At 42.1% G+C, this 12,456-nt stretch overlaps 1 protein-coding gene across 1 annotated transcript in view; it reads right to left on the bottom strand.

The window, feature by feature from the left end:
* Positions 1 to 12,456, bottom strand: part of ccser1 (coiled-coil serine-rich protein 1) — a 217,557-nt gene that overhangs the window by 201,871 nt on the left and 3,230 nt on the right. Inside the window, exons 2-5 of the mRNA XM_080739096.1 lie at positions 7,024 to 8,031; positions 5,245 to 5,526; positions 4,695 to 4,836; positions 169 to 353 (exon numbers count right to left, since the gene is read on the bottom strand). Coding sequence (XP_080595222.1) covers positions 169 to 353; positions 4,695 to 4,836; positions 5,245 to 5,526; positions 7,024 to 8,031 — 1,617 coding nt within the window. The remainder of the gene's footprint in view (positions 1 to 168; positions 354 to 4,694; positions 4,837 to 5,244; positions 5,527 to 7,023; positions 8,032 to 12,456) is intronic.

Raw genomic sequence — 12,456 nt, 5'->3', positions numbered from 1 at the left:
GATGAATTGTCTGCTAGAGCCCTTTAGGTAGTTTTTCTTTTTTCTTTTTTTTACCCAGCTTTTATTGAGGACCGGCATTTATATGCATGCAACACACAGCACGCCTGGCCACTAACTGAGAACCGGACCATTGTTGGAGCGTTTACAGTACACAGGTTTCACACTTACCAGGCTTCCTAGTTTGGACGATGAGGAGTTGTTTCTGTGCTTGAGCAGACCGCAGCCCTCACTGCCCAGGGCATCTCTGTGGTTTCCATGGATGTGAGGCCCCCCCGCCCCCTCTGACGATGAGCGCAGTCGCCTCTCCAGCCGCATCACACCATGGTAGGGACTGACGCTGCTGCACACGGAGGCTGCAGGACATGCACGCAGAGAAAAGTTAGAGAATGAAGATGAAGAGGGAAAGAAAGAAAAACAGACCGAGTCGAGACACAGTAATGATGATTAATGAATTAAGATTTCAGCCAGGTCTCTGTTCGTTGACAGTTATGACAACACATTATCTTGATTAACTAAACACCTACAGTACATCAAGATCAATGTTGCCAAGTCTGCTTATTGTAAGCGACTTTGGGATTGTTTTTCTGTAAAGTAGCTTGTAAATAGTGGTAGTTGCGGCTACAAGCTCAGCTTGTACAAGCTCATCTTGTAGATTGTCTGTTAGGTTTAAAGGTCTCATGTAGCCTAGTAGCTTCTTTTGGGCTTGTTTTCATAGACCTGGTTGCTTGTTTCACTCACAAAATCTGGCAACACTGGTCAAGATATATGTTTAGCAAGACATCTGAATACAATAAATGGAGATAGATTTTAGTCACAATATATGCATGCCACCATTGATTTCAAAGGGACCAGATACCATTGTTGACAAATAAGTCAATTTGGTGGAAAGTACAAAACTCCTTTTGACAAAGAGTTAACTTTCTGAATCCCCTCTGAATTAGAATTGACAGAATAAACCTGCTACTCTACCTGGGTTCCATAGCCATAGCAAATGTGGTACAATTTCATCTAGAGACCATAACAAATAAGTACCCCAACATTGACACATTAAACAGACAAGCCTTGAACCCTTTCTTCCTCAACCAGTGAGGAAAAATGAGACCCCTGCTCTGACTCATCGTGTCAGGAAGGAGGAAGTCTGCCTACAATCAGTCTGTGACAGCTTGAGGAATTACTGCCATCATGTCCTTGTCAGATGAGATGAGATCATTAAATCAGTATTACTCAGTTGTGGGCACAACAATCAAACTGACCACATTACCTGTGTAGAACCTCTAGGCTAGTGGTTTACCAACTGTAAATCAATACTCAACCACTTTACTGCAACCCTGGAGGTTAGCATATTTAAGTGATGCCAGCCTGGATTTATAGCTCCCAATACAGCGTGCATGTGTGTGTGTGTGTGTGTGTGTGTGTGTGTGTGTGTGTGTGTGTGTGTGTGTGTGTGTGTGTGTGTGTGTGTGTGTGTGTGTTCGGACGCCTGCCATGTGCATTTACATAGATGCATGTGTGCCTGCAAAATAAAAATGCACAACCATGGCCATTCCTTTACATTACTCCTCCAGAAGAAAGAAAGAAACCAGCATACACCACGGGAATCAATATCATCATTTAGTGGAATTATGGCATTTACGGTATTATTGTAATGTTGTTCCATGTTGTGGTGGAATTCAGATCAATCAATAATCATGAGAAAATGAGGAGACAAGACAATTATATTAGGTGGTGGTGGTGGTCAAGTTTATGTAACATGATCTCATGGACAGAAGTTTAACACTCTGGGCAATGGTAAAGTAGTTCTGCCAAGAATAATGGTCAGACACTAGAGTTATACTGTGTGGCTTCAAGGCCTCTGGAACGAGCTGTACCATAACAAGATAGGCTTTACCAAAACAATAGCTACTGAGGCCTACTGAAGACCTCTCAACTCCTAACTATCAAGTATTAGTATCATCATAAAGACCTAGATATTAATATAATCAATTAATACATGATCTACTCTATAACGTCACACATAATCAATCATGATAACCTCTAATCTACACAATGTACAGCACTTTCAAGTAACTTATTTATGAGTTTGATTGATCTGTCTTTTGTCTGAGCACTGTTCCTAAACACAACCAGACAGGCCTCAGTCATGCATGCACAGAACAGGATGACAAACAGTGTTTACACCTGTCAGACACAGGGCCCCTTTCAGAAAAGATATGCCCAGAAAAGGCATTTAAAATGTGTTGTTGTCTGGCGGATTTTGGCAGGTGAAGTGGAGTGAAACATCTGCAGAAAACATAGCCCCAGGGCTAGAGATTAATATAGAAAAGTCTATTTGTTACCTGAGAAGCTTTAGCTGAACATCCTGCTCTGTAATATGTCATGGTAACTGAACAGGAGGAAGTCAGTGAGACGGTAAAACGATTATTTAACCAATGTCACCTTACTGGCTTTGATTTAGTGAATTTCTTCTTCTAATTGTCCAAGCAGAGACTGACATCATGTGGCAACTGGGTCATTAACATTTGATGTTTTCATAACAGCAATAAAACATTAACAAAAGGTGCGCTAATCTCCGACAGCAGGCATGCCCCAATTCCTCTCTCGATCGTTCTCACTGACTTAAGACAGCTTGAATTGAGTTGTGTGCCCAGACATTAACTCATTCCCTGCCAGGCCCGATAGTCCCGAGATTATTCCAATGTCTTTCCCCGCCAGGCCCGATAGTCCCGAGAATTTAAAAAAAAAAAAAAAAAAAAAAAAAATGTTTTTTTCAAAAAAAACATTTTGACCCCCAAAAAGTAGGCATGATAGCAATCGCGAAATTGCATGTTTAACCCCCATAGCAACCCCATCTTTCAAGCATGGCAGCCATTTTGGCAGCCATCTTTGTTAAACATAGTGGCTGTTATCTCATGAATGCCTGAACGGATTTCCATTCGGATTTTTTTGTTTGAAAGCTGTGAGCAATGTGGACACACGTGGTGCATTATCTAGGCATGGGTGTGCATGATCCGTGCACACCCAATTACATGGAAGTCTATGGAGACGAATGGCAGGTGGGAGTACGGAGGTATGTTAAAATGGCGGTCAATGTGTTAAGCCTCTTGTAATTTGTGAGTTTATTAGAGGTATGTTGTCATGTTAACACTTCCGATGCCAAAATCCTCCAGGAACCTTATAAGAATTACCGCAGTGCGGCGCCTCGGCCCTGTTATCACGTCCAAGGGACATGTTACCTGGTTACCATGGTTACCAGGTAAACAGGTGCTGCGGCGGTCGCTGGTGAGGTAAAAAAACGTCCCATGATGCAACTCGGCCGCCATCATCAGGAAGCGTGTCATCTCCGCGTGTTTCCTAAACCCACCAGGCTTGAGTTAAGAGCCGCCTTGCGGAAACGCGAGAACTTCCAGGAGTGGCTGAAATCTTTGCCGGTCACATGGAGGGTGGATAAAGTCAGACCTAGTAAAGGCATGAAGACAATCTTAAAACTTGTACTGATAAAAGCCTAGCTGCATTTGCACAATGCACAGCTATTAAAATAAACTGTGCTAAAAAAAAGAAACTTACTTTGTACTGTGCTTAAAAAAGGGACAACTTTGTAACTTTGCTAAAGAGAAAAACATACTGAGAAAGCTATTCATTTGTCACTACTACTGTGCTCAAAATAAAAACTCTTACTGATTATCAGTTAAATTGTTATAGTTTGGATATGGCTTTGGGCGTATTATGCTGTGTGTATTATTGTAATGGATCGGTAGGTAGTAGGTACAGTATTGCTTTGCACTAAGATGGACATGGACACGATCGTGGCTTCCGGGGCTCTTCAAAATAAAGCGCAGGGAATGGCGGCACAATAATTACAAAAATAATGGCTCTAGAAGTGTTAATAAATGTATAAGTTCCCAACCATGCCATAAACAGGAGGATTGTTGTTATCAGTAAGTTGGCAGCAGGACTTGACTACTGTAACTCCTAACTGGCCTCCAGGCATGCTCATTTAAGCCCCTCCAAATTATCCAGAATGCCGTAGCACGACTGGTACAGGGAACCAGGGAAAATTCTTTCCACTCCCTTCATTGGCTCCTGTTGGCTGCCCATCACCGAGTGCAAAAAACTGATGTTGGCCAACAAGGGAACCAAAGGCATGGCACCCCCTGTAACTTCAAGGTATGATCCAATCCAACAACCCTTCCCGCTCATCCAAGTCAGCTAACACAGGAATGCTGTACGAGCCTTCCCTAAAACACCCTGGACAACGCTCCACACAAAAAATGTGGCTGATCAGCCTTCTGGTATGTGAGATTAGCTGCGTGCACGCGCGCACGCACGCACGCACGCACACACACACACACACACACACAGGAGCTACAAAACCAGGCTAGTGTGATGTGGTTCATGCTTCCTTTGGAAACAGAGGTGTTAGAGTGCACTATGTGCTCAGAATGACTCAAACTGTGGTGCATGCGGGATCATCCACTATGCCCAGTGTGTGTGTGTGTGTGTGTGTGTGTGTGTGTGTGTGTGTGTGTGTGTGTGTGTGTGTGTGTGTGTGTGTGGGGTTGTGCGTGCGTGCGTGCGTGCGTGTGTGCGTGCGTGTGTGTGTGTATTTGACGTGTTCAAAGAGCATGTGCATTGGCTTCCTCAGTGTGAGTATACATGCATGCACATGTGTGTGTTGCTGACAAAGGCCCATTTACCAGCGTGCGGCTTCCTCAGGTGTGAGGACCTGGGTTCATGGCGTCCACAGCAGCTTCCCCTCCCTCCTTCCTGGAAGGACAGCGTGTGTCTCACCCTGCCGCCAGTATGGTCTGGGTTGGAGTGACAGCCCTCGCTGCGTACCTACAGTAGGGTTGTCACCATCATGACATTTTACTTGACGATTAATTGTCACACGCATAATTTGCAACGTAATTGCGTTCTTGCCTGGCATTGAAAAGTGGAACATATAAATGAAAATTACAATTCTTCTTGGTTTTCAGGCTTTGATGAATGATGAATAATCAAAATAGGCCAGAACAGGCCATGCATTTAATAGTGTTATACCTTCAAAATGATCGGAGACCAGCAGAAATAGCCAATCTACACTCTGTATCAATCTGTAGATTGTTTTAGCTATCTTTCTGAACAGATTAATTTGCACATATGAACGCAAAACAATTCAGACAATTATGCGAAAATAATTGCGATTATCTCAAATAATTGTGATTAGGCAATAGTGTAATAATAGGGACAGGCCTCAGTGCGTACCACGCAGGCCTCGCTCTCGCTGGTGGGCTCCGTGTGGTAGCCCACCGTCCTCCGGCCTGCTGAACCCCTCTTCTCCTCCTCTGACACCGCTTGCCTGGCTTCCTTCCTCTCCTCTTCCCTCTCCTTCCTCTCTTCCGCTGATTGTTGCTGCGGGGGAAGGCAGGGCACAGCTGTCTCGGCCTCCGAGAGGGAAACGGCCGTTTCGTAGTCTGTGTTGTTGGCTGTGCTGGTGTCAGGGGGTAATGGCTTCTCAGCACTGGACTGGGCCGGTGTCACAAACACCTGAGAAGCAGACATTTGATTGAATATTGTGAATAATAATGTCATGATAAATTAACCAAGGTCATTTGTAAGCCTGTCAATTTCCATTGTTACGCTGATGGTACACAGCAACAGTATATATCCCACTCAAAACATCTAACTTCTGTTGGATTTCCTAAAACTTCCTTCAACTGAATGCAGAGAAAGCCAAGATTCCTCTATTAGGCCCTCCTCATTCCAGATCCCTGTTATAAGATAATGTTGGTAGTCTGTTCACCAATGGCCAAATATGTGTATTATTTGATTCTAACCTCTGCATTAACTCTAAAGTAAGGAGGCTTGTTCAATATTGTTGCCTCCACCCAAGACACATTTCTAAAAATCGTATCATTTTTCTATCCAGTCATGATCTAAATAGAGTTGTTACTGTACAGTGTCCATGTATTCTCTCCTTTAGATTATTGCGATTCTCTTTACTCTCGCCTCAAGTACTTTACATCAGCGGCAGTTGCTAAATGCATTTGTAAGGCTTATAACAGGTTCAAAGAGATGAGCATAACATTCTACAGTAGCTGCGCTTCATTGACTGCCAGTCCATTTTAGAAATGATCTAAAGATTTTATTGTTAAAAATTTCAAAGGTCTGGCACCTATATCAACTGAGCATCATTCTTAACCCCTATGGGCTGACACATAACCAGAGATCCATGGATACAGTTTTATTTGTACCTACAGTAGGTCCAGATTAACATCTATGTGGTGCATGTGGTGCTCAGGTAAGCCAGCTCAGTAGCATTTATAATCTCCTAATCGCTTGGTTATCATCTGCTTACTGCCTATATAATGTTTTGAGTTCTTATTCTGGTTTTAGTGCTTGTTTCACGTGTTTTTCTTTTCTTTTTTTAGCATGGGTATTCTCTGTTACATTGCTGTTGTTTTTTCTCATTTCATTTCTCTGCAAAAGCCAAGGACTTTTGTAACCTTGTTTTGAAAGGTACTATATAAATATGAATATTATATTTATTATTCTTGGCATCCACACACATATATAAGTCCTTTTGGTAAGGTTATTTAAACAGCACTCAATGTACAGTAGAGTTGTGATTACAAAGATCAATTCATGAATATAGTCTACTTAAAACAATATCAAGTTTCTATACAACATAGGCCAAATCTAAATACATTTAGTTTGAAAGCACTTAGAAGCACAGTAGAGGCGTTCATGTCACAGAAAACCAAACAGTCTAAATTAATTACCGTAATACATTAATTGTTCCTCATATATTAACAGTGGTCATAGTGAAACATATTTATAGATTTATCACTTGTGCATTTATTTAGATTTTTATTGACATTTAGTTGAATTGCAGGTAAACTGAACTACTCTCAATGTGACTGGCCAGGGGACCCCCAGTAACCCACAAGAGTGACCCCTAAAGGTCCCTGGATTCCACAAAACCACTTTAGAATACTCCCAAAGACACGTTGTAAGAGCAGGCACACAAAACAAGCACCGTACCTGGGAGGTAGAGACAGCCGTGCTATTGCTCTCTGGAGCATGAAGGTTAGGGGGATCTGGATCAGCGGTTTGCCCAGGGATAGGGGTAGTTGCTGGGGTAGGTCCTGGGGCTAGGCCTCCTGCACCAGGGCTGGGGTCTGGCAGGGCATCCACCTCCGACACAGAGTCCTCTGTGATGGGGACAAATTCTGAAGGGGTGATTGCTGTGGTCCGATCCTCCGATATCATGGGGGATTGAAGGGAGCTCTCACCCCCGGCACCAAGCAGCTCCCCGGGCCACGACCCCGGAGTGAGACCCCCTGCTCCCGGAGTGATGGTTGTGGAGCTAGGGGCTTCCAAACTTATGTCTGGGGGTCTGTGGTGATCTGAGTTGCGGGAGAAGCGGTGGTGAGCTGAGAAAGACTTGGGCAAGAGCTGCTTCTTCTGGCGCGAGGACTGCTTGTTGTTGTTGCTGCTGCTCCCGGCGCTGTAATCGTCAAGGAAACCGGAATCATCACCCTCATTGGTCCTTGAGCTGATACAATTGATAAACACGTTTCGATTGGCCGTGGAGGATGACGAAGAGGGCACCTTTTCAAAATCCTCCGTCTGGGAGCGTGTGATCTTCTTTTGCCTGTGGCTGCCAAACCCAAACGAGTGACGCATCTTGGAGGTGCGGCCCTCGCTGAGTCCCGTCATCGAGGACGATGACGTCGTTACCGCCGGATGGCTGTTCCCGTTGGCGTCCATGCCCTGCGACAGCGGGGGCGTAAGGTTGAGATTGATGGGCTGGACGCGTGGCTCGCTGTTTCGCTTGAAGCTGAGCGACGGAGCGCGGAACAGGCTCCGGCGTTTGCCCGTACTGCCCGAGCTGGAGTTGGTGCTGGAGGGGGAGGAGGTGTGGACGCCATTTCCCACACCGCCCGATGAAGGAGAAGAGGGAAGAGAGTCCTGCCTCTTGCTGCTGCTGCGGCGGAAGATGGGCAGGCGGGAGACGAGCGTGGAGCGACGAGAACCCGATTCACCCATCTAGGAAGGGAGACAGAGGAGCAATGTGTAAAGCAGGGGTCTTCAACAGGGGGTCCTCAGAGTTACTACAGGGGGGCCACCAAATCTTTGTGATGTATCATTCTTTTAAATTAACAACTTGAAACCTCGCATCCCTATTCTGAGGAGAACTTTAGCCAAAATTAGCAGATCTACAAGCTCTCAACGCCTCGCAGCGTGAGGTGTTGAGAGCTTGTAGATCGGCTATTTTTGGTTTGGTGTAGAGGTAAAAAAGAGCAGAGCAAGTACAGAGTGAAAGGTCAAGTTAACTAAAAACACAAATCCAACAGACTGATGACAGTGCTGTCAAACAAGTCTATGAATCTATCTATGAAATCTATCTATGAAAATCTTCATCACACATTTATACAATATGTAGTGGGGGGTCCCTGCTTCATCTCTCTCTCTCAGCTAAGGGGTCCCTGGCCTGGGGTCCCTGGCCTGCATTAAAGCACTGAAAAAACGAATTGTATCAAACACAAAAGACGAAAACACACTGCATACTTGGGAGAAACTGATGTGTTTCAATTCAACTTTTGCCTGATGAAGACGTAAAGTCGAAACGTTGCAGTTGCCTATAATAAAAGTAGGTTTTTGGAGCATATGAACAGTGTGCGGGCGTTTTTCTCCTTCCAATTCAGAGTGACACAGTACATTGGTTACATAATGTGTTTTTGTTACCTAAAGTGACATGGATGGATCTTGCTGGAGGGAAAATCTGAAACAGACCGTAATAAAATATAATACCACAATCATGACTCACACTGAGGGGACAATACAAACACACAGAGATAGATATCATATTGACCGTAGTTTTCTTTTTTCAGGAAATTTGAATCTCACATGAAATTTGCAACCGTTTCTCAACCAATTAGAGTCAGTTTTATAATATAGACAAATAAGATCTTCAATATCTTAACAAAATCAATGTTGATATCTGTATGAGTAAAGAGCCTTGTATTGGAAACAGGGTAGCAGAGACATGGGATTCTTGGCAGGCAGGCATTGACACTAAGGCTTGCCCACCTGCCCCCGGCAGGTAAATAAAACTTTCTTGCAGGTGAAGTTTGCTTTCAGGTTTCAATTGCTCATTTGAGAGGGGAGGCAACCGTATATAAACACAACATGAGATATCTAAACACCTGAATGTGGTCAGCACGCTCTGTCTTCTGGTCTGCGGAATGTAAAATAAGAGCACCGTTTACCTATAATGTGCTGTTTTTAACTGTTGCTACACATAAAATGTAATAACAAGTGTGAAACTATAGACATATTCAATTATAGTCAATCATGTAGGTATTTGGTATTTGGATTTGTAAGTATTGAGGTACAGTACAGTATGACATTTTTATCGCAAAGAAATAAGTGATAAATTGAGCAGTAATGAAAACATTTTATAAAGGACGATTTACTTTTTGTTTTTGGCCAAGTGGACATGACCTTAGGGCAAGTAGAACATGACCTGTACTTGCCCGACGGGCAAGTGCTTTTGAGACCTTAGTGTCAACCCCTGCTTGGTGGTCCATACATGCTAGAACAGCTATGCTGTTTTCAAGAGCATGGGTCCTAGGCTGAGAGAACGATGTTTTGCATATATTCAAATTGTGTTCTGCATTGCAATGGTTTAGGAGTATCTTGAATAACCTCCTATAAATCAGTAACCTTTCCATTTCTATATTCTAGAAGTGAGATAACTACTAATCAAACTCAAAATCAATCGGATACGTTATAAATGCAGTTGGACATGTAAGACTGATGTCACAGCGTTAGGACAATCAAGATCAATGTGAAACTAGTGCAAAGGGTTGGATGTAATGTCCTTATGTGTGATTATTTTAAATAGAAAGATAGAGGCCTGGCATCTCATTGACATGCCACATTCCACTGCAGCTCACACTCAGCCCACAATATAAAAGACTGACCAGACGAGGGAGATAGAATGTCAGAGCGTAATCAAAGACAGAGACAAAAAGAGAGAGATAGAGAGAGAGAGACGGGGGGAGAAGCAGTTAATATCTCACTAATTGACTGTGGAAGAGCAGACCAAAGTTCCACATGTCTAGTCAAGGAAGAATGAATACTGTGAGTGAATTGTATGCAATTTTTTCAATTACTTCATAATCTTTCCTGCAGACAATTGAGTGTTCTGTAGTGTAGTGTATTTGTACACTTCTTCAAAAAGATCCTGTATTACTGCAATGGCTCTTAACCTTCTTCAAAGTAAATAATTATCAAGTCCTATGGTAAGTCAATAGCAATGCAGTTCCTTTAGAATCGGCACATACTGTGCAACACTATACAATGATAGATCCTTCAATAATAATAGTGAAAGTGAAAAATAACAAACCGTCTCGAACATTTTGTAAACACTGGATATTAAGCCATAGGCCATAGAAGACACAGGATGTGTCTACACTTGTATCCAAAAGGACCTGTCTGTGCTGCTTTGTCCTAAATGACTGTTACTTGTCTGTGCTGATGACTAAGATAAGTGCAGTCCAGCCAACATATCACATACATTCTCAGGTATAATGAGTTTCCTGTGTAGAAGGACCCTGAGCATAACCATCCCATGTCACCAACTGACCATTGACCAGTTCACATGATAAATATACCTGCACCTTACCATGATTAGCCATGACAATAACTTGCCTTAAAGTGAAGCCACTCTTTTTGATTTTCAATGAATTGACATGCACCAATACATTTATACATAGGGTGCTACATTACAGTACACATAGTACTGGCCTTGGATACATGACTGAAAAACATTGCAGTGTTACCAAATACTGTAGCTTAATCTGATTCTACACAATGACAGGAGAGCAGACAACAACTACTTCCCCTTGCTCTGTCACTGCAGTACTGACAGGTTGAAAACTGACTCTACCTGTGTTAGTAAAAGTATACACCACCACTTCACCTCTCAGTTTCACTTCCACATGCTGTTCTCAGTTATTGAATGACAAAACACAGTGCTAAATAACACACCATTTTAATATGGATATAGACATACTGGAATATATTCAATGTACTCTCTGTGGGGTAGGTAGTAGGTACATATCCTGTTCAAAAGGTTTTGTAGATCCTTGCAAGATCATAGGGTTTTCATTTTAGAAATGTTTCAGCTTAGACATATTGCTGACTATGTTTATTTTTACACAAGGTGCAACCCCTATAGAATGGTTACTGTACTGACAAAGCAGCTAGTATAGCCTAGAAAAGCTGAGCAGGCTTAAACAAATGGCCATCTTTCTTAACGAAATGAAGACTTCACACAGTCATTTCCTAACACAATAATACTGAATAATTGTCTTGGGGAAATAAATGAACTACTTCAACACTTTTGTGTCCAATGATATTGTATTCAAAATGAAGTAAGTTGTTGCCTGTATCTATTTCCTTGACACAGGGAAAGACATTTAAACTTTATTTATGTTGTGCAACCTAACTATTAACCAACTTCTCTTTTTTTTTTACTTAGAAGTAAGTTCCAAAGTTCCTAAAACCAAACCACTGTCACATAGTTGGCTAATGAGTCTGTACTTTACAGAGAAATTGCTTTATTCACATTCAGCTTCCATAAGGGAAATTAAAACCATCATTGCCATGAGCTCTAAATGATGGTTCGTTCGACTCTTAGTGATGAGTCTTTCACTCCTGTGCTGTTGTGTGGTTTGAGGTAATATATGAACCCACGTTTGATTGATTGATTGATTGACTATAAAAACAGCACAACGCCTCAATGTCTATAGCTGTTCTGATATCACATTTGTTGACTGTCAAGCAGTGTTAATTTTTTCAGCAAATTCTGATTTCGTCTTATAGTCTTTTGAATAACATACCATTTAGTCTTAGTCCTGTCTTAGTCTTCTGAAATTGTTTTTGTCCAGTCTAGTCTTAGTCGACTAAATATCAAAACATTTTAGTCTTTTGGGATTAGTCTTTTGGGATTAGTCTTTGACTTTTAGTCTTCGTCTTTTAGGATAAGTTTTTTAGGCTAAATATAACCACATCATTCTGAACAAGTCATTGTCTTCTACTGCCTGTTACTTGGTCAAACTAAACCATACATAAAATATGTTTGGCTTTAATTTCATTGAAATTACATACCAGTGTTAATTTTTACAGCCATTAGTCTTAGTCTATCTTAGTCTTTTGAATAACACAAATAATAGTCTTAGTCTTAGGAAATTGTTTTAGTCTAGACTAGTCTTATCGACACAATATCAAAATCTTGTAGTCTTTTAGTCTTAGTCTTAGTCGACAAAATTAACACTGCTGTCAAGACTGCTGACTATCATCACCTGGATATCCATGTCCATATTAGGAGATCCCTGAATCATCAATAATAAGCCCATATCTGGGAATGCCCATATATTAAACCCATATTTGGCAATACCCATA

The sequence above is a fragment of the Nannobrachium achirus genome (assembly GCF_963921795.1).
Source record: "Nannobrachium achirus genome assembly, chromosome: 12".
NCBI lineage: Eukaryota > Metazoa > Chordata > Actinopteri > Myctophiformes > Myctophidae > Nannobrachium > Nannobrachium achirus.
Note: the sequence above shows the minus strand (reverse complement) of the source record. Positions and strands in the feature narration are given on the sequence as shown.